This window comes from Monodelphis domestica, chromosome 4, assembly GCF_027887165.1.
Source record: "Monodelphis domestica isolate mMonDom1 chromosome 4, mMonDom1.pri, whole genome shotgun sequence".
NCBI classification, from domain to species: domain Eukaryota; kingdom Metazoa; phylum Chordata; class Mammalia; order Didelphimorphia; family Didelphidae; genus Monodelphis; species Monodelphis domestica.
The window spans coordinates 229,175,083-229,198,631 of record NC_077230.1 but is presented as its reverse complement, the minus strand read 5'-3'; the positions used below and the strand labels follow the sequence as shown (position 1 = coordinate 229,198,631).

General features: G+C 40.3%; 1 protein-coding gene across 5 annotated transcripts in view; it reads left to right on the top strand.

The window, feature by feature from the left end:
- POU2F3 (POU class 2 homeobox 3) overlaps positions 1-23,549 on the top strand; it is a 96,965-nt gene that overhangs the window by 34,801 nt on the left and 38,615 nt on the right. For all 5 annotated transcript variants that reach the window (XM_056794217.1, XM_056794218.1, XM_056794219.1 and 2 more), the window contains one exon: positions 50-84. In XM_056794217.1, the coding sequence (XP_056650195.1) occupies positions 50-84 (35 nt within the window). The remainder of the gene's footprint in view (positions 1-49; positions 85-23,549) is intronic.

Sequence of the window (23,549 nt, the reverse complement as noted above, 5' to 3'; positions counted from 1 at the left end):
GTCTCTCTTGATGCCACTGGAGTGACTAATTGTTTTCTTTCCATTCCAGGAAGTGATCGAAATGGCCTGGACTTCAACAGACAGGTAAGGACTTTTCTATCTAGGTCAAAAATAATACTATATAGCTTGGATTTTGGAAGAGCTTGGTTTTCTCAAAGAATAGATAAATTGAAAGAGCATCAGTTTAGGACCAAACTCAAATCACATAAAATACAGGACATTCAGAAAATATGTCCCTACTTTCTCCAAACTAATATACTTAGGACAGAAGAAATTTGTAGAACATTTAGTCAATATGATCCAATTATGGGCTTCATAGACTTTCCCTAGTACCATATACTTGGCATTGTGGGAAAGTCCCAAAGAAGGGAAACTCCCTTGAAAGAGCAACTCCACCAGACCAGTGGTGCTGGCTGACATAAGTGCTTTACCTTTTGAAGGCAACTGAGCCCAATAAGGTTAAGCCTGATCAGGGAAGACTTATCTAAAGGGAGGAGGGGCTTCTTTGATCAGGACACATGATGGAGAAAGGAGAGGCTGTAGATTTGTTGAAAGATAGTAGGTGGAACAGGGTTTTCCCCATAGAACTATGGGCCTATGTGAAGGCTTGAAGAAAGGAGGAGGTGATATGTTGGGAACTGGGAAGTGAAGAGAGTCAGAAGCCATTTAGCTTGGTTGGAAGGAAAAGTCAAAGTTGTATGATAAGAAATAAGGGTAGCTACATAGGGGTCTCAGTATGGGGGATGGTTGGTAAAGATCTTACAGACAATTCTTCCCATTTATCTTCAGTATGCCTTGACATGGCTATAGACACCTCTCAATATAATTCCAACCCTGGTAATCCCCTGCAAAGTCAGGCATAGGGTCAGTGGAAATTTCAAGTCTTGAGCAAACACTCCAGAGCAAAAAACCTTTAGCTTCACCCTTGTGGTTCAGTCACTTTTCAGTCATGTCTGACTCTATAATCCCATTTGGGGTTTCTTGGCAAAGTTACTTGAGTGACTTGCCATTTCCTTCTCCAGTTCATTTTACAGGTGAGGAAACTGATACAAACAGGGTTAAGTGACTTTCCCAGGGCCACACAGCTAATAAGTATCTGAGGCCAGCTTTGAAGTCATGGAGATAAAGCTTCCTAATTCTGAGCCCAATGCTCTATCCACTGTGCCACTTGAATGCCCTGTTCTGTCCCCACCCAGTATTCACCAATTGAATTATAGGGATAGAGGTGATGGAAAGAGCATGTTAGATCTGAGGAGTTTGCTGAGCTTCATGGTGAAGTCTTTGACATTCATTCTCAACTAAATAAGAAAATATCTTCAAATATAGTTGGAAAGATTAGGTGAGATGTGGTAAAGTAATTCCCAACCATGAAGGTTATTGAGTCTTCTGAGTGGTGGTGAGGGAAGTTTATAGACTCACCTTCTCTGTCAAAGTGGTTGAATGCAAAACATATGTGTGTGAACAGCATGACTTGAATGCTAGCCTCCTGGAGAGATAAACAACAAGCTAGATGACTTCCCATGAGCTCTGGGATTCCAGAAGGGAGCCTGGAGCAGGTTGGGAGGGGCTCTAGCCACAGATGCTTTCTACCCTGAGGCCTAGGGGTCTGCTGGCCCCATGTCCTCCCAGCCCTCAGCCTAGACAGTGTTGAACCAGTCCCATACCAAGCCAAGGATCTGCCAGCAGCACTGGGAAACTAGCTCACTCCACAGGCTGTGCAGGTTTCACTTCCTGTGTGGTCTGATTTAGGCCTTTCAAAACCTTTATCCCCATGTCAGGAGACTGGTAATGGCATCTTCCACCAGCCATGGAGCAGGCTCAGTTGAATGCCCTTGGCTCTCTGACCCATGTGGTCCTAAAACCTCAATTCCCCAGATGCTTGAAAAAGTATTTCCTCCCTGTCCAGAGTGTGCTGGGATTACATTTATTTCCTTTTGTGAAGCCCTGAGGGGAAGGTCTTTCCCTCCCTAGATTACCTACTCCCTCTCTCCCTCCTACAGAAGGGGTTTTTGGATTTTTCATCACTCTTGACAAGTGTCAACCAGTCTCCTCCTTCCTAAAAAGAAACAGGGAGAGCAGGGTTTAACTAGCACTGACACACTTTTTTTTCATACATATACCCTCACACAGTCTCTCATTCTCTCATAATGGGTTCTCACTGTGTGACAAAGATATCCATACCCTTTACAATTCTCTCCAGGAAGCCTTAGGGTTCAAGTAATCTACCCTCTTCGTTTTATAAAAGAGAAAACAGAAGCCCCCAAAGGTACCATGATACCCAGTGTCACACAAATAGTAAGTAGTAGAGATTAGAACTTAGGTCCTCTGACTCCAAATTCAGGACAATTCCATGGTACCACTATCTCATACTCCTCTATCAACTATCTATAATCTCACAGTCCTTCTCTATCATCTATCTAGAGTCTCACAGTCCTCTTTTATCTATCTATAGTCTCATAGTCTTATCCATCTATAGTTTTACAGTCCTCTGTCATCTACCTTTGGTCTCATAGTCTTTCTCTTTCATCTATCTATAGTCTCACAGTCCTTCTCTATCATCTATCTATAGCCAGGGTGGTGAACCTATGGCATTCATGCTGAAGGGGGCTGCTCCTTTCCCCCTCTCTACTCGTACCTGAAGACATCATCCACCCCTCTGCCCAGCAACCCAGTGGGAGTACTTCCTCCCTTCCCTATCTGCAGTAAGAAGGAGGCTCACATGCTATGTGAGGGTTGAAGTTTGGACACTTGGTCTCTAAAAGGTTCATCATCACTGATCTATAGTCTTACAGTCCTCTCTCATCTATCTATAGTTTCATAATCTTTCTCTCTCATGTCTATCATCATTTCCAGCCTCTACACACACACACACACACACACACACACACACACACACACACACAGAGGCACAAATACATTTTACAATCCTATATTAACAAGAACATGAGCTCTCTTATTCTGACACTTTCACATACATGCTCCCAATTGTTACATACACACATACTTATTTTCTCTCTCCATCTTTCTTCTCCTTCACTTTCCTTTCTCCTTCCCCCCAATAAATACAGAGTCTGTGTTTCACCTTTGAAAATTCTCAGTCTTTCTGGAAGGTGAGGCATGGGAGTTGGGGAGGTTGAGTGTGACCTCACCATTACTAACTAGGTGGAAAGGAAAGAGATACTAGGGAGGGGAAGAAAACAGGGAGTGATTGTGTAAGATGTCTCAATCTATGAGACAGTGAAGATGTCAGCAGAATCTTCACAGCAAAGCAGTAGGTTCTATCCTCTTTGGCACAGGACAGTCTGGAAGGCCCCAAGTTAGTTGTATAATTAAATGTAAAATTAAGTATTAATAATAAAAGTTAAACCCTTAGTAAGCAGCAGGAGGTAAAGATGGTTAGGTTAGGAGACAGATAACCTCAGAAAATGTTATGCTTTATAAACATTGAATGGTCAGGTTCAGGGAGGCCACTGCCTTTGATTCCTTCAGTAACTCAATCCAAAAAGACATTTATTAATCACCCATTATGTTCAAGGCACTAGAGCTAGGGATTCAGAGACAAAAACATTTCAATCCCTGTTAAATGGCATCTATTGCCATCTATTGAAAGGGCACAGGGGATACTTGTCTGACTTGGCTAGAAAATAAGAGTATTCTGATGAGTAAAGCAAAATGACAGCTCTGTTGGAACCAGGTCTCCAACTTTCTCAAATGTCTGGCTGAGGAATATTTTATCCTAGGTATGATAGGGAGCCATTAGGGAGTATTGGGCAAAAAAAAAGTGACACGGTCACACCTGGGCTTCAGAAAATTATTTTGATAGCTATTCATTGGAGAATGAATCAGAGCCAGAAGAGCCTGTGAATAAGGAGATGAAACAGGAGGCTAGAGCAATAGTCCAAGAGAAATATAAGGAGGCTATGAATATGGGATAGGATGTTTGAATGGAAAAGAAGGCGATGGATGTAGGAGAAGTTGTAGAGGCTGGATTAATAAGATTTAGCACCTGACTGGATAGAGGGAATGAGGGAGAGAGAAGAGTAAGGGATGGTTGCAACATTGTGATCTTGGGTTACTGGGAAATGATGATGCCCTCAACAGAATTAGGGTAGTTTGGAGAAGTAGAGTTAAGGGTGGGATTTGTGAAGTCTGAGCTTCAGATGGAACATACAGGTGGAGATGTACAGTAGTCAGTTTGAGACATGGGACTAGAGCTCAGGAGACTGATTAAGATTGGTTCTGTCAAAGGGGAAAAGTATCTATATAAAGATGATCATTTAACCAATGAGGTGGATGAGAGCAGAACCTTGGAAGACCCCCATGCTTATGGTGTAGGGGATGGATGATCCAACAAGAGATATTGAAAAGGAGCAGTAAGCAAGGTAGGAAGAAAGCCAGGAAAGAGTAATGTCATGAAAGTCCAATGGGAAGAGAATATCCAAGTGAAAGGAGATGGTTGATAGTATCAAATTATTCAACACAATGAAGAAAGGAGTTAGAAAAAAGAATATTGGATGTAACAGTTAAGAGGGAATTGATAATCTTAGGGGAAAAAAACCATTTCAGTTGAGTAGTAAGATTTTAAATCAGACTGGAAAGGGTTGAGAAGTGAGTGAATGGTAAGGAAGTGAGGACAAAGGATTCTTTCTAGGAGTTTTTCAGTGAAAAGCAGAAGAGATATAGAAAGGTAGCTTGGAAAGATTATGGGGTTTTGGGAAGGCTTTTTGGTCTCAAACTTTCTTAATGACTTACAGAATACTGCATCTCAGAAAGGCAATATATCACAATGGGGAGAACACTGGTTCTTTTATATGAAGCTGAAAGACCTGAGTTCAAGTTCTCCCTAAGATATTTAGGAACATGTGACCATGGGCAAGGCATTTAACCTCAGTGAGTTCGGGTTTTCTGTAAGATGGGGATAATGATATATATAGTACCTATCTGACAGAGTTGTTTTGAAGATCAAATGAAACAATGAACATAAAGAGCTTTTCTCACTTTAAAGCTATATGCAAGGTATCCCCAAATCTCAGACTTTTAAGCCATCCTATATAAATGTCAGCTATTATTGGTACCTACCTTCCCATTCTGTTTTTCAACCAGGATGCTTTCTACCTGTCAGTCTAAACTCTGTGTGCTGAGAACTGTTTTAGGAACTGGGGGAGATACAAAATTTAGGTAAGACATAGCTCCTGCCCTCAAGGAGCTTACTGTCTGGTAGGGGGATAGAAAAAGTAACAATACTTGGTCAGTGACTTATTTGTAAATTGAAACAGTTATAAGGAAAAGTGAATTTCAAATCAGATATCAGATACTAACTAGCTGTGTGACCCTGGAGAAGTCACTAAAAACAAAAACAAAGAAAAATAAACTTATTTCTGCCTCAGTTTCCCCATATGTAAAATAGGGGTGATAATAATAGCCCCTACTTCCCAGAGTTATTCTGCAGATAAGATGAGACAATGTTTGTAAAGCACTTTGCAAACCTTAAAAGGTCATATAGATCCTAGCTATTATTAAGGCATAAGCTGGAGGGACAGGTAAGTCTAAGGGTGAAGATTGTTACTGAGTGGGCTACTGGAGAGTGCTTCATGAAGAGGAAACATTTGAGTTGGTCTTTGGATGATAAGTAGGCATTCCTCCTGTTCCTCTAGAGAGTAGGGTTTCAGCTGTTTTCTCCAAAAATCTCTTCAGTGAAGAGAGTATACAAAGGTGACACACAGCAGATTCCTTTCCTGAGGTCTGAAGTTTTCCTCTGATGCAAAGAGGGTTTACTATGTAGGAACAGGAACAAGACAGGAGCTTCAAAAGCTAGGACCCAAGATTCTAATTCCATAGTCTTTTCTTCTGTAATCTTTTATTGCCTTCTTGAGAAGTGATAGAAAGACTGCTAGTTTTGGGATCAAGGGTTCTGGGGTAGAATCCCAGCTCTGTCACTTACTACTTGTGTGACTTTGAGCAAGTCACTGACCCTTCTTGGCTTCAGTTTCCTCATCTCTAAAATGGGGGGAGGGGATTTGAACTAGATGGCATATGAGATCCCTTCCAGAACACATTCCATGATCCTGTTATTACACTGAGCCTAAGTTTTTGCTCTCTAAAGTGAAAGATATTAGTTTTCTTCCACCTCTAAATCTATGATCCCATTAGGATCCTACCAACTTTGTGAGACAGCTGGAAAGTTAAATGGAGAATCACAGATGACAAGTGCTATGAGGTCCTGGTGAGACAAAGCATGTTATTATGGAAATAATACCAGTTTGAGACTGAGGAGCCTTTGGTACCCAATCCTAGTTCTGTTACACAGGAAATTTGTGACCTAGAGAGAGTCATTTCTCAAAGTCTGTCAAGTAGGGGAGGGGGAATGTATTAGATCTCTAATGTCACTCCCAGTTCCGGCATTTTATGATTTTAGAGTAATAATAATGACCGTCTGACAAAGTGCTTCAATTTTATGATTCATATTCAATGGTGCTTCTTTTTCCCCCCCTCTAAGCCCTTACCTTCCATCTTCGTATGTGTAAAGAGTGGTAAGGGCTAAGCAATGAGAGCTAAGTGACTTGGCCAGGGTCAAATATCTAGGAAGTGTCCAGGGTCATATTTGAACCTGGGTTTTCCTGTCCCTAGGCCTAGCATTCTATACACTGAGCCACCTAGTTACCACCTTCCCTCAACAGCAATTCTAAGGAACTTAACTCCTAGGAACTCCTTTGGCATTTAGTGCTTAGCATAGTACCTGGCACATACAAAGCACTTAATAATGTTTATTGATTGATGAACTGTGTGTCTCTTTGATTGGCCACGGTTAGGGAATCCCTCAGGACAGAATAATCTGTCTTTGGGTCTTTAAAAACTCAAGAAGCCTTAAAGCCTCAATGAATCTCTTTGAGCCCTAACCTGGACTATGCCCAGTGCCATCAAACCAGTTGGCATTAGTCCATTGCTACTCTGTTTCTGTCATTTTTATTGAGCCTTTAAATGAAGTAGATTTGCATTTGTGGCTTTCTTGGATGGGGCTGAACAACTGTCAACTTCTAACTATTCTGCTTAGAGCTCTCAGACAATGGAGTGAAAGGGTAAGTTTCGGAAAATCATTAAAGTCATCCTAATGGAAAATATTTCCAGCCCAAATACATCCAGGGTGAGGGGATTGCCTTCAGTGGTAAGGAATTTCTAGGAGTATATGATAGGAATTTGATTAGTTCACTGGAAAATTGGAAGTCTTCAAGCTAAATAGATGTTAAAGAGTTCATATCAGCAAGGCAAACCAAAACTTGCAAGCTCCAAAAACAGTTCCTAGATTATAGCATTAGTCACCATTCCAGGTCCCAGCATGGTGGAGTGGAAAAAAGCAATAGATTTTGATTCTAGATTAAAATCTGCTATCTGCTACTTGTTGACTCTAGAAACGACATTCATTCTCTCTGGACCTGTTTCCTCATCTGTCAAATGAGGGACTTGGACTAGATCTCTAAGGTACCTTCTATATCTAAGACTCTTTGTGTTATAATCCTTCTCACAGTCTTGGAAAACACCATCTTCCCTCCCTTCCCCACAATCAGAATAGCCCAGGTAGGGAAAAACTAATTTTCTCCCATAGGTAGTGGGACTAATCAGTCACTATTGGGGTAAAAAAGCTAAGGCTGCCAAGGAGAAGACTTTTATTGTAGAAGAACAAGGAAAAGGCTAATGATATAACAGTTAAGGGGCAATTAAGTGGTATAGTGGACAGAGCAAGGGCCTGAAATCAGGAAGACATCTTCCTGAGTTCAAAAACTGGCCTCAGATCCTTATTATCTTTATAACCTTATGAAAGTCTATTTGTCTGCATTTCCTCTTCTATAAAATGAGTTGAAGTAGGAATTGGCAAACCACTCCAGCATTTATGCCAAGAAATTCCCAAATGGAGTCATGAAAAGTTGGACATAACTAAAACAACTGAACAACAAATACCAGCAAAGAAGAGAGCAATTTCAATTGGAGCAGGAGTTAGGCAAAAATAGAAGTGAATGAGAAAGAGGGAAACTTCCTATAAAAAAACAAAGACATCAGAAGATGGGAATTGAGGATTCTAAAAGGACTGTATTCCTTCAAGGTCCTTTCCCTCTGCTACTAATTAGGAACAGCTTGATTCCTGCTGAATTTCACTTTTGTGCATGGGAGCTCAAGGAGTGTGATACATTGGGAAGAGTACTGAATCTAAAAATCTGATAATCTAGGTTCAAATCTTGGTTCTTCTATTATTTATCTATGTGATGTTAAAGAAGTTATTCATCCCTCCAGAATTCTGTTTTCTGAATATACAAAATTTGGGAGCTGGATGAGACCATCTCTTAGTTCTCTTCTAGCTTTGAATCCCATGAATTCAGCCCTTTCCTAGACATCATGAAAAACAATAGAAGCTCACATCTATGGAGGGCTTAAGGGTTTACAAGGTATTGTACATGCATGATCTAATTTGATTCATGCAACAATCTTGTAACATACATATTGCTATCAGTATTATCATCCACATTTTATAGGTAAGAAATTTGAGACTCAGAGTTTGAATGAGTTACTCATGGCGACACAGGAAGTAAATTCAGAAGGAGTAATTTGAATCCATATCTCTCCTGACACTAAATTCAGTCCTCTTCCCAATGCATCATGAAGCAATACCAAATATAGTCCCTGATTGAAATCTAATAAGGGACAGAGGCACAAAAATACATAAAGCACACATAAGAACAATTCAAGAAATAGACAAATAAGTACAAGACCATGTGGGATAAAAATTGATTACTAGTGCCCCACTCACTCAAATAAACAAAATGAGAGTCAGAAAGTACAAGTAAAAAGAGGCAGTTGTTTATTCCCCTTCATGAAAGAGAGCACTTCAATGATGGGCTAAAAAGTGCCAACTGACTAGGCAGCAAGCAGGCAATATAGACCCAAGGCTTTTCTCCCCTCCGTGGTGGTGGTACAACCAGGCTTGGACCAACAAATCAAAACACCTGTGTGCTTCCAGCCCAACTCAGGATAGGCAAAGGAAGCAAATAAGCTGCTCATTGCCCCTTCTGTCCATTGGTCTCCCTCCCAAGCCTGTCTCAGAGTCCTCAACCAACAAAAGATAACAAACTAGCTGTATAAGCTGAATGCTCATTCTGAGAATAGCATGCTCAATTCTGTCAACTTTATCCAGGATTGACACCATCTACATACATTGAGGAATCACAGAATGATCTATGAGATCTAAACTAAATGAGATTAGTCAAGGAAGACTTCCTGGAGGTGGTAGTTTGAGCAGCATTTTGAAAGCCATCATTTGAGAGAGAAGTAGATATTGAAGGCTCCTTTCCCTGAGGTCCCTTCCTTATTTTAACTGAGAATCAGATACTCCTTCCCCTTATTTCTTTGAAAAATAATTTTATTGATGTGTTTTATTTTTTATACCATTTGATTTCCCAGTGAAATATTCTTCCAATGCTGTCCCAAAGAGTCACCCTAATTTACCACAAAGAACTGTAAAATAACAGAAAGAGGGGGGAAAAACCTTCTTTGGGAAAACTAATGCATAAAAACAAAGTTTGGCTCTCTTCCATGTTCAAGATCCCTAATTGTCTACTTTTGGAAAGAAGGGAATGAGATGCCTTCTCATATCTCATACTTTTGGTCAAGATTGGTCATTATATGTTCACAGCATTGTTTCAATTATTTTGTTGGTGTTTTTTTTTCACTTACATTATTGTAGTCATTAGGTATATTGTTTGCCTTTTTCTGTTTTACTTCATTTGCCTTCTAGTGTTTCCCACATTTATATTCCTTTTTTTAAACAGCATAGTAATATTCCATTATATTTATACCCTTACAACTATTTAGCCATTCTCCAATTAATGGAAACCTATTTTGTTTTAATGCAAAAAGTACTGCCATAAGTATTTGGGTATATATGGAGCCTTTTTTAAAATTGTTGATTTCTTTGGAGTATATATCTAGCAGTGGAATCTCTAGGTTAAAAAGGTACATATAGATATTTAAGTTGCTCTCCTACTCTCTCTCCCATAGTTTCAAATTGCTTTCCAAAATGGCTGGGCCATTCAGAGTTCCACAAACAGTACCCAACAACAAACTGTCTTCCCACAAGTTGTTCAGTATTGACTATTGTCATCTTTTGTTATCTTTGCAATTTATTGGGTACAGTAAAGCCTCTAAGTTGTGCTGATTTATTTCTCATCCTTGATTCAGGGATGTCTTTTACATGATTGTTCATAATTTGCAACTTTTCTTTTAAGGGCTTTTTCTTCATATTCTTTCACCCTTATGTCTTGGGGAACTGCTTTTGGTCTTATATATTTTTGTTTGCTGTCTATTCATATCTTCAACTTTTATCAGAGATATTTGATATAAAGATTTTTCCTACTCAACCACTTCTCTTCTTATCCTATTTGAAATAATTATGTTTATTAAAAACCTTGTCAATTTACTATAGTCAAAATGATCTATTTTATCTTTTGTAATTGCCATTATTCCTTGTTTGGTTAAGAATTCACCTCATTATAATTGTAAAAGGTACCTGATCTGGCTCTCCTCTAATGTTTTTAGAGAATGACTTTTTTTTTTTAAACCCTTACCCTCCATATTAGAATCAATACTGTGTATTGGTTCTAAGGCAGAAGAGTATTAAGGTCTAGGCAATGGGGGTTAAGTGATTTGCCCAGGGTTACATAGCTAGAAAGTGTCTGAAGTCAAATTTGAACCCAGAACCTCATCTTTAGACCTGGCTCTCAATCCACGGAGCCACTCAGCTGCCCCAGGGAATAACTTTTGATCAATTGACATCCATTCTGTGTTTGTTGTGGTATATGGTGCAAAATGTTGGAGGGGGCTTTTTATTTCTTTGCATCTTTTATTTATTTTTATTTTAATGACAAATTTCCACATACATTTGTTTTCCAATGTTATATAACCCATATTGGCTCCCTCTCTTCTTCCTCTTCCCTCCCAGAGCTGACAAGCAATCAATTAACCAGTAGTTTTTAATTTGGGATCTGGAAACTTTAAAAAAATAAAATATGTATTTTGATAACTGTATTTCAAAAGAATTTATTTCCTTTGTAATCTTAAGTATTTTACTTTATGAATTTAAAAACCCTATTCCAAGGAGTACTTAGTCATTACCAGACTATCCAAAGGATCTATGTTGCAAAAAAGGTTTTGAATCTGTAGTCTCAAACTAATTTCCATCAAACTACTTTCTAGTTTTCCTTATAATACTTATCAAATGGGGAATTCTTCTCTAATATATGTTTTCATATTTATTAAATATTATATTATTAAATCCAGTGGTTTCTGATTCTTCCTTACCTAGTCTGTTTTATTGATCCTTTTTTTATATTTTTAAGCTGGTATCACAAATTTGATTATTACAGTTTTTATATATGCATATGTATATGTATGCATATATATGTGTATATATACAAGTCTGTGGATATATACAGATATCTATGTAAAGTTATGTGTGTGTATATGTATACATTATACATATATATATATACATATTAGTGTTTTATAGTTTGAGTTCTAGAAGTGCTCTTCTGCTTTGATTCCTAATTTTTTAAAGTATTGCCCTTTGTAGTTAGATTTGTATTTCTCCAAATACATTTAGTTAATACTTTGTCTTGTTGTCTGAAATAGTTTCCTGGTAGCTCTCCATTTTTTTCTTTCTTTTTTTTACATTATTTTATTTGGTCATTTCCAAACATTATTCATTAGACACAAAGATCATTTTCTTTTCCTCCCCCCCTCCCACCACCTCTCCCATAGCCAATGGGAGATTCCACTGGGTATCACATGTGTTCTTGATTCAAACCCATTTCCATGTTGTTGGTATTTGCATTAAGGTGTTCATTTAGAGTCTCTCCTCTCCATTTTTTCTATCTATCTTCCAGTGTAGGTCTTGAAGAAGAGACTATCACTGAGAGCACAGAGCAGATTCTTGTTTAGCTTAGCTACAAAGTAGATTCGATGTACCCCAACTTCCTGTCTCTTACAATATTAACCATCTATGATACCTTATTCTCTTGTTCCTTTAGGATAGTGGAAAGTGACCCGGATTTGTAGTCCAAAAACTGAATTCAATTCCTACTTCTGTTACTTACTACCTCTGTTATCCTGGAAAAATAATTTTATTTTGCTGGGTCTCAAGTTTCCTTCTCTGTAAAATTAGGTGGCTGGGCTAGATGTTCTCTCAGGATCTTTTCAGCCCCACATCCTATCACCCTACCCTGGGATGTTCAGTTGAGCTCTAGTAAGCTTCAAAAACCTGAAGATTCACACCAGGAAATTTTTCTTTCCCTCTGGCCAGTCCTTTTAGTGCACCTAGATTCTGTCCGGAAGCTCTCCCATCACTTCCTTGGGAAAGCAGTTGTTGATAAAATGTGATTGCATGCGAAGAGGTGGGAGTCTGGGCCCTTCCTTTGCCAGTTTGGTCCAACCTCTTGGCCCGAGGCTCAGGTGCTACCTCTACAGCTTCCTGTTTTCACACATGTGCAAAGGGGGTGTGGAGGGGGAGAGAGAGACAGAGACTGAGAAACAGACAGAGACCTACAAAGATAGAGAGAGTGTGGGAGGAAGAGGAAGGGAGGGAGAGAGGGAGAGAGAGAGACAGAAAAGAGGGAGAGGGAGAGACCGAGAGAGAAAGAAGATGAGAGAGGGGGAGAGGGAAAGAGAAAGGGAGTTCATTGGAGAAGGGTCCCTGGTACAACTGACAATCTCTATGGATCTCACTTACTCCCCTGATGCCAAGGCTATGGTTCCAGAAACACTTCTCTCCCCTCACCCCCAAGTTCTGCAGGCAATGGGAGTTTCCAGGCCTAAGCTAAAGAAAGCATTTTCTCTAGGACCGGGTGTGAGGGTGAGTAGATGATGTAGATCTTGAAGGAAAGCAAATGGAGCTCTTCCCTCATCTCTCTATGAAGAAAAAATCTGGCTTCCCCCAGAGTCATCTGTAGGATCCCTTTGGTAGCCTCATGAGACTGAAGGCTTGAGCCCTCCCCCTATGCTTTCAGGGTCATCACATTCCTTGGTGATTGTTTCTCTGAAGAGCTATCTGACTCAACCCCAAGTGGGAGATTTTCCTAGGAATGATTTCCTTCTTTCAGCTGGGGCTGGTAGAGCATCTTTAGCCTGGGGAGAAGTGCAGGAAAGTGTTTCAGTAAGAAAACTCCATTTGAGTGCTGAACATGTAGCCTTTGAGCTCAGTTGCTAGTTCCCCTTTTCTCCCATTCCTCACTCCTGCAAAAAATAGCCCTTGAATGGATTTTGTGCAAGTACTATAGAGAATTATTCCTGAATATGTTGTTCCCCCCATGAATGTAAACTCCTTGAGGGCATAGACTTTCATTTTTGTATTCCCAGAGCCTAGCACGGTATAGTATCTGACAACAAGGTAGGTGTTTAATAAATGCTGGTTGATTAATTGTCTGAGTGGGGCTGAGAAGGCAGAGATTCCACCCAAATACAGTGCCCCAGGCCCCTGGAGCTAGCATCAGCCCAGTCTCTCTGGGGTTGATGCTGGAGATAATGAGTATAGAAGTTTGGGTGTGTGTGTGGTGAAGGGTGGAGAGAAGAGAGGGGAGGGGAAGAGAAAGGGTACACAGAGCTCCCTCTGTTCCCCATCAGAAATGTCTGCGAAAGCAATTTCAAATGCAGTCTGACTCCTCCCCGGCATCACAGGCTTCATTCACAATTAGAAAATGTTCCTTCAGATTTTTCCCTCTCTCCCAGCACCCAAGGGCCCTTGGATTCCACTCAGAATTTGCCTGCTTTCTTTATCCTCACCCTTTCCCTGTTGATATGAAGATCAGATGAAATAATACATACCATAGACAGTGCTTTGAAAATCTCAGAGTGCTATATTTATACTGGCCATTATGAATATTTCTTTCCCATCTTTATTCCTACCAGGAATCTATGCTGCCTATCAATTGCAATTCCACAAATATTCTCTCTCTCTTGATATTAGTTCCCATCCCATTCAATATTTTCTACTGTCTCCCTTGTCTTATGGCCCCACTAGCCACCTGGGTCTGATTTCAGCCTCTTGTCTCACCTGCAAGGAGAACATTAGTTCATATTCTCTTCTGCTTTTCCTCTCTAGCCTCTGCTCATCCCTGCTGTTCTTTCTAACTTGCTCTCCAACATGCCTGTTGTCAGTTCACATTGGCTTTTATCCAGTTTACTCTTTCTTCTTTGGTATCAGATTGGGAACATGGGGCCTGTTCAGATACTTCAGTCATACCAGTGAACTCTCTCCTCCTAAATGGGAGCACAGTCCTGGGGCTGCATGCTAGAGCAGAAAAAGTTTGAATCCCCAGGACCTGAGATGAGATCCCAGCTTTGCTATTTACTACCTATGTGACTTTGGGTAAGTCACCCATCTCTCTGGACCTCAATACACTCATCTGTAAAATGAGGGAACTAGAGCAGAGGACTCAGATCTGATGTCTCTCCTAGATTTATAGCTTATGATCATCTCTGAAATGATGCTTGCCCTTTCCAGCTAGTGCCCAAAAACCTGTTCCTAAAAGCTCTTTCTTTTACCTTCTCTCTTAGTATCAATTCTAAGACAGAAGAGCATCAAGGGATAAGGCATCAGGGTTAAGTGACTTGCCCATGGTCTTATACTAAGGAAGCATCTGAGGTCAAATTTGAATCCAGGACTCCTGGTCTGGTGCTCTATCCACTATGCTATCTAGCTACTGCTCCTAATAGCCCATTTATAGAATAATAGAAGAATTTACTGAAATTGTGTATTCCTAGACAACTGAAAGCATAATTCACTTTACATAATATGTATGGAAATTAAATTTTTGTGGTCAATGCACCAAAGGAATTTGCTAATTAAAGGAATTCTGTGGTTAATTCTTAAGTAAAATAATGAATGAGTTCGTACTCTCAATTTATCTGCTTAATAAATTTGAATTTTCATATCAGAATTCCTTAACAGAGGTATCTGTATGGATATGCCCATGTTTAAAAACAAAACAAAACAAAACAAAAAACTTACCTTCTGTCTCAGAATCAGTACTATGTATTGGTACCAAGGCAGAAGAGCTGGTCAGTGATGGTGAACCTTTTAGAGGTGGAGTGCCCAAAGTGCAACCCTCATGGCTCATGTGAGACCCCTGTCTTACCCCAGACAGGGGAGGGAGGAAGTGCTCCCACTAGGCTGCTGGGCAGAGGGGCCAGTGATGTGAGAAATGTCCTCAGGAATGTGTGGAGAGGGGAAAGGGAGCATCCCTCTCTGGTATACTCTAGCACATGTGCCATAGGTTCACCAACATAGGGCTAGATAATTGGAGTTAAAGGACTTGCCCACAGTCAGACATCTAGGAAGTATCTGAGGCCAGATTTGTATTCCTACTTTTATTTTATTTTATTTACTTAAACCCTTACCTTCCATCTTGGAGTCAATACTGTGTATTGGCTCCAAGGCAGAAGGGTAGTAAGGGCTAGGCAATGGGGGTCAAGTGACTTGCCCAGGGTCACACAGCTGGGAAGTGTCTGAGGTCAGATTTGAACCTAGGACCTCCCATCTCTAGGCCTGGCTCTCAATTCTCTGAGCTACCCAGCTGCCTCCTGTATTCCTACTTTAAAAAAAATTAATCCATTCTTTTCAAAGAAAGCACAATGCCCTAAAAGGGTCTGTTCAGTACAGTAGCTCAAGTCTTCTGGTATGGGATTTAGACACAGTATATGGTTGTAGTCATTGGAGTCGTGGATATGATTTCTTGTCCAAACATGGGACAATGAGTCCAGCCTTAAAAACAACTACTCAACTAGTTGCTGAGAGCAGTGAATGGTTTCTAGAAAGTATAGACATTATTAACCAGTTGAGGTGGTAGGGAGAGGCCCTGTGTAGGTGTGAGGCACAGTCTTGCTAAGTTCTGGGACCTATTTCTGAAAATTTGAACCTTCCTACTAGGAAAGTATTTCTAACATAGGTAATTAAAATGGTCATGTTGAAACACAGCTGCCAAGACAGAACACAGGTGAAGACTTCCTAACACAGGCTGTCAGACAGGCCTAAGAGGAAGCTGAGATTCTATGAAGTTTGGATTAAGTTCCATTCTGGGATTTGGAAATGGGGTCAGAACCACGTATCGCTTAAACCTATGGTCAGACCCTATTTATTCCTAACAGTAATAAGTGATTAAAGACTCTTGTCTCAATTGACCTGGCAGTGCCCTGAGCTGAAATTCCTAAACTATGGGCAAGGCACTCCCCAAGAGTCAGGAAAATACTTTGTGGCCATGGGAGAACCAATAGTTCCATTAATTGTTCCTGGGGTAGAGAAAGAGTAGTGGTAGAGTCTGTGCCCAGGAAACATCCTGTACCCAGTATGGCCTGATATTCTGAGCACTCTTGGGCTACTCTGTTATAAAGCAGGGGGGTCAAACTCAAATAAAAAAGAGATTACAGATTTATGAAAAAGAGTGCTGCCCATATCTAGAGACAGAACTGTGGGAGTGGGAATCCAGAAGAAAACGTGATTTATCACTTGTTTATATGGGTATGTGATTTAGGGTTTGGGTTTTAAAAGATTATTCTATTACAAAAATGAATAACATGGAAATGGATTTAAGCAATAATATGTATGTGTATAACCCAGTGGAATAGCTTCTTAATTCTGGGAAGGGAAAGGAAGGGATGAGAGGAGGGAAAAAACATGAATCACGTAACCATGGAAAAAATTTTTAAATAATAAAAAAAAAAGAAGCTGCACTTCCAATCAGAAGAATCCCTGCTGGGTACAAATTGACTTAATTTTAAAATATAACAGTATCTCTGTTTTATTGTATTTTTATTTATTTTGTTACATATTTTCCAATTACTTTTTGATCTAGTTCTGATCCCACTTGAGTCTCAGGTCATGTGTTTGACTCCTTTGCTATAAAGTTTCATGAAAAGGAAAGTGTGACCCCGAAAGAACCCAGATTTGAGTTTAAGACCCCATGAACTCAGTTATGCCCATCATTTGCCACCTCACCCAGGATCAAAGGCTTACTTATTAAGAGATACTTTCTAGCTCTGTGACCCTGGATAAGGCTATAATTTCTTTGATCCTCAGTTTAATGGTGTGTAAAATGGAAATAATAATAGCTAGTATTTAGCACCTTCAGGCTTGCAAATTACCTTATGAATCTTACTTCATTTTATCTTCACTATAACCCTGGGAGGGAGGTGCTATTATTGTCCCCATTTCATAAATGAGGAACTCAAAGCAGACAGATATTAAGTGACTTGGTTGTTGGACAGTTAGTATCTGAAAACAAGTATTTGAACTTGGGTTTTCCTGACTCAAGACCCAGGGCTTTATTCACTGTACCATGTACCTTCTTCATAATACTTGTACCTACCCAGAAGAAAGTACTTAGTAAACTTAAGAACCATATATAAGTATGACTTCTTATAGCAACAAACAAATTCGATGAAAATTTTTTTAGATCTTTACCTTCAGTCTTAGAATCAATATTATATATTGATTCCAAAGCAGAAGTGTGGAAAGGGCTAGGCAATGGGGGTTAAGTGACTTGCCCAAGGTCACACATCTAGGAAGTATCCAGCCAGATTTGAACTCAGATATTCCAGATTCCAGGCCCAGTGTTCTATCCATTGTGATACCTAACTGCCCCATGTTCAGTGCTTCAGGTAACTCCTTAAGTCTGTTTCAGAGAAACATTGACTTACACTGGTAAAGGGAATTTCCTCACTGGGAGTTCAGTCCTTACATCCCTATGATGCACACAACATTGTTCTAAAGGTGAAAAACAAAAACAAAAAAAGACCCAATTCCTGTCCTTAAAAAATGTATAAGAAGGCCTGTCTCTCTGGCACCCAGAGGGAATGAAACTCCTGAGGAATGGCTGTAGACCAAGTTCAGATGAGCTCTGTTAAACAGGCCAGCCACATTGCCCGGCGGCTCTGTCCCTGCACAGTGTTCAGGATGAGCACCATTTTCTCTTCCTTTCCTTACCTCAAAGTGTAGTTTCCTCCACAAGCTATGATGGCAAATACCCAATTTCTCTGGGGGAATTCCCCTTTTCTCCCCAACTTATTCCTCCATACTTGTTCCATGGCCCTGTGCTCCTAGGATACCAAATGCCTCCTAGCTGCTTTTTCCTTCTATCTCAATGACCTCTGTTTAAGGGGTAAAGAATGTTCCCTCTTTAGAAAGACCTTCTTGTTTAACAAAAAGGGTGATAGACTTGGAATACCGAAGACCTGGATTCCATTCCCAGCTGGGAAACCAAGTTAAGAACCAGAGAGATCTGAAGGACAGAACATTGGATTTGGAATCAGGTTCGGGGTTTGCTCTCTCTGTTCAAATTTGCCAGACACCTGAACATTATGAGTCTATTTCTTCATCTGAGGCAGCTCATGAGTACAATGGTTAGAGTGCTGGATGAGTCAGGAAGACCTGAGTTTGAATCATGCTTCAGACACTAACTGTGGGATCTTGGATTAATTACTTAATCGCCTCATTTTTCTCATCTGTTAAATAGAGATAATAATAGCACCTACCTTGTTTTTATTTAAATTTTTTATTTTTTTAAAAATATTTTTCCTTGTTTACATGATTCATTTTCTTTCCCTCTCCACTCCTAGAGTCGACAAGCAATTCCACTGAGTTATACAAATGTTATTACTTGATACCTATTTAATAGCACCTACCTTATAAGTTTGTTGTGAAGAGCAAATGAGAAAGCATTTGTAAAATATTTTGTAAACTTTAAAATGCTATTTAATAGTATTATTGTTCCCCTCTTTCCACCTAAACCCAGTCTTCCTCCTAACTTCCCTGTTCCTGTAGAGGACACCATCATTCTTCCATCCCTATAACCATTATTGTTATCTATAAAATGAGGGGTTTGGATTAGGAGATCTCTTAGGTCCCTCCTTACTACAAGTCCTTCCTGGGCAGAGAAGGGCGGTGGTGTCTGGCCAAGGGCCAGAGGGGCTCCATCTGGGGGCACAGGTCCTGCCAAGTCTATAATCTTATGAGTATAAATCGTTTCACTTAGATTTACTTTACTCCTTGCAATATGGAAATAACCATTTGCGCTACATACTGGCATTGTGAGGGAAGTGCTTTGTAAACTTCAAAGCATATAGAAATATGGGTTACTTGAAAGGCAGGAAGAACTGAAACAGATAAAGGAAGGGAGTTCAAACACAAACAGTGGATCCAGGTTTCCTGACTCCCAAGATACAGCCTTAGCTGCCTTGGCTGATATTGCCTCTGCTGTCCATTTTCTCTTTTGCTCCTGCCCATGACCACACCCAGCCAGGGGCCCACAAGAATGGAGGGCCCTTGACCAGGAGGGGATCAGGTTGGCTCTATGCAAAGAGTAGGTGTGGAAAGAACTCAATCCAGCCACCCCTTGGTAAATATTTTCCAACTCTCCATAGCCACTGGCCCTGGCCATGGAAACTGTTTGCTGAGGCATCCCAGCTGTTTGCTCTGTGGGAACTGAGGGAATGAAGCCTGGTCAGAAAATTCAATGAAATAGGGAAGAAAGGGGAGGAGAACGTAGCTGTCAAACACTGTTTTCCAACTTCTTGAGGTTAGCAAAAGAGGAAGGCCCACAGACCTGGCAGGGCTCAGATGAGAGCAATCCTCCCAGCAGGGCTGATCCTAGTCTTGCCAGCTAAAAAGGAAGGCCATTTTAATGTTGCTTCTGGCCTTTTTCTGGCCAATTTTAATGACTCAAATTGAAAACAATTATGACTGAGGCAACTTCCACAGGTTCTCTTTGTGTCCTGATGAATTACTCTTACCTGAGTGACTCAGATTCACCTTGCCTTGACACAGGGACTGCAGGTCTCTATCGATAGATAGAAATCTCTTGGTGACAAGACAGAACCTTTAGAGGCACCTTAATCTACTCTCTTCATAGCTTATCTACACTTGGTTATTTACAGGGGCAGCTAGATAGCCAAGTGGATAGAATCCTGGGCTTAGATTCAGGAAGACTCATCTTTCTGGGTTCAAATTTGACCTCAGATACTTAATAGCTGTATGACCTGGGGCGAGTCACAACCCTATTTGCCTCAGTTTCCTCATTTGCCAAACGAACTGGAGAAGAAGATACAAACCACGCTAGTATCTTTGCCAAGAAAACTCCAAAAGGGGTCATAAAGAGCCAGACATGACTGATAAAAGGCTAAACTGAACAATTATTTACATATTGTCCCTTCATTCAAATGTGAGCTCCTTGAAGTTTTTGCCTTTTTTTTTTCATCCCCAGGGCTTGGTACAGGGAAGGTGTTCAATAAATGTTTGTTGACTGACTCTCTGGCATCATCTGAATTGACCTCTAACGTATGATAAATCCTTAGTCAATCAGTTGACAAGCCCTAGATCCCCAAGATGCCAGCTAGCATCATGGCAATAAAAATAATGCTTGTAATAACAATACTTTAATAAACTCCATATTAAACACGTTTTATAAGCATCTTCCCATTTATCCTCATGGCAACCTTGAGGGCTGAATATGAGGTAGAGATTATTCTTTCCTTTTTACAGATAAGGAAACTGAGGCACAAGATTTAGAAGCTCAATTTTTTATTTTGTTTTATTTTTTATAAAATCCTACCTTCTGTCTTAGAATCAATACTGTGTGTTGGTTCTAAGGCAGAAGAGCAGAAAGAGCTAGGCAACAGGCGTTAAGTGACTTGCCCAGGGTCACACAATTAGAAAGTGTCTGAGAGGCTAGATTTGAACCCAGGACCTCCCATCTCTAGACCTGGAGCTACCCAGTTACCACCTTAGAAGCTCAATTTGACCGAAGTTCACCCAGCCTTTTAAGAAAGAAAGAAACGACACAGAAACACAATAACCCAGATAAATGACAAAACCAGTTCCAGCAGCTAACTACTAGAATTCTCTTCCCCATAACTTTAGAAAACATGATTTGGTCAATAATGTGAGGCAGGGTATTACAACAGAAAGATCAGGAAAAGGATCAATCCTTCTTCTGACATTTGTTATTAGCTGTGGCAACACAGGTAAATTCCCTAATCTCTCAGCTTTCTCATCTGTAAAATGGGAGTAATAACAACAATCCCTTTTGTAGTCTCTACCACAGAAAAGAATCCCTGTCATCAAAGAAAAGGACCACTTCTTTCTTAAAAACTGAAGCAAAGGAAGAAAGAAGAGGTGATTGAGTGGGAGCTGAGCTCCCCATTCTGGGACTTTGTGCTGGTTGTCCCCTGTATATGTAATGCTCTCCCTCCTTACTGGAATTCCTACCTTCCTACAAGGCTCAGCTCAATTACCACCCATCTCCCCCCATACACACACACCTACAACTTCCTTGGAATCTGCTTCATCTGTTTTGGTTTTTTTTAGACATATGTAGGTTTGCTGTTTACCACCAGTCAAATGTAAGCTCTTTAAGGGCAAGGATGGCTTTCACTTCAAGCGCAGTGGCTGGCATATGCTTATCAAAAACTCATTCAGTTGATTTGTCCAAATTCCAATAAATAATAGATGACAGACTTGCATTAGCATCTTTATCAGCTGGCTCCCAATCCAGTGTTCTCCCTGTTAAAACAAGCAGTTCTGGCAAAAGATGTTCTACGACCACAATTTGAAGGGAGAAGGGCAAAGGGAAAGAGAAAAATACAATGCTTCTCTATAGCAGTCCTTCCAAGGAATTTCTCCTCGGAATGTTTGAATTAGCCATCTGCAGGAACCATGATGCCAGTTCAGGGCTGAGAGGAGTTGAGAAAAGATGATAATAGTATGTAAAAGAACCATTGGTTACTGGTACAAGGTAACATGTACCCAGGGAGCCCAGGCAACCATAGGAGGAGTCTTGTGGTCAGAAGGGTTCTAGAGAGCCATCCCTAATATGTAGGAAGTTTGGAAGATTGACAAGGACCCTATGCTCTGGGGACCTCCTGTGAACGGGACCTGGACTAGGTAGTGATGGGAAGCAATTTAGGGAGAGGAAGTAGGTCTCCCAAAGAGTACTAAAAAAATTTCCAAGCCTCATCTACATACAAAAAGTTCCCCCTACTTATCTCCCCGGCAAGGGACTAGGCCTGCTCTTCCCTCTTCCACACCTCCTACCTCAGGCTCCATGTTGCCCATTTATGGTTTCTTTCCCCACCTCAGGTATTCATTTGAACTCAAACTCAGCTGAATACCAATATGGAGATAAGGACACACAATGTGATTTTTCTCAAGTCTAGAGACAGCCCTGGCAATAAGGTCAGGTACCCAGTTCTATTCAACATAGAGGTCTTCATTCCTTCAGATCTGACCAACCCAAGAGAAAAAATGCAAAGACACAGCCAGTCTTGGAAAAAAGGATAGTTGATCTTCCATGCTCTCTCACCCTTTCTGTTTATTCAATGCCATTGACACCACCACCATTGCCACCGTCCTGTCTATGGTGCTAGGTAGGATCAGAGGGCTTAGAACTAGAAGAGAATTTAGGAGCTCAGCTAATTTTGCTACTCCTGGCAGCCCAAGGCCTCCAAGGCAGGTATCCTACTATGAACTTTTCTTCTTTGGTAAAACCAAGCCAAGTGACACCATATATCCAGTATAAAGAATGCAGGAATTAGAGTCAGACAACCTGAGCTTGAATCTCAGCTCACGCTGATTATATGTATGATCTGAATTAAATCACCTCACATGTTTGGACCTCAATTTCCTTATCTGTAAAATGAGGTTATTTCCAATGCTATTAATCTATGACCCCCTTCATCCCATAAAAGCTTACCTGTCTGGTATTTAATTCTACTAGTAGTAATGACAATTTTTATGATTAAAAATCTCTGGAGACTGAATCTTAATTTATAATTATTTATTAAATAATAAAAAGTGGGCCAGAAAAGAAGGGACCAGCCATGTGTGGCAAACTGTCTTGTCTTCTATGCTGAGAGTGGGGATTCAGGTCTTCTAGCTCTGAGTTCACAGGAAAAAAAAGCCCCATTTCCACCAGTACTCTAATTTATGTTCTTAGTGATGTCCATTTCCAAAGCCCCTCTGACTGGAGGACTCCAACCTCACTTTGGCAAGAAAAAAGGTCTTAAAGTTATGAGATTTTGAGAATTGATGTACAGTGCATGTCCACTTTTCTTTACTCCATTATCTTTTCTCTACCCCACTATCTGAAGAGGTTTGTTTACAGATAAACAAAAGGCTTTGTCTTTATTATTATTCAACCAGAAAGTGGGAAAAGAAGCAAAATTGTAGCTTCAATCTTTTTTTAAATTTTATTTCATTGATTAATTAAGAACATTTTTCCATGGTTACATGATTCATACTCTTTCCTTCCCCTCCTCCCACCCCCTCCCATAGCTGAAGTGCAATTCCACTGGGTTTTACATGTTTCATTGATCAAGACCTATTTCCATGTTATTTATATTTGCACTAGGGTAATCTCTTAGAGTCTACATCCCCAAACATATCTCCATTGAACTATGTGATCAATCATATGTTTTTCTTCTACCTTTCTACTCCCACAGTTCTTTCTCTGATTGTGGATAGC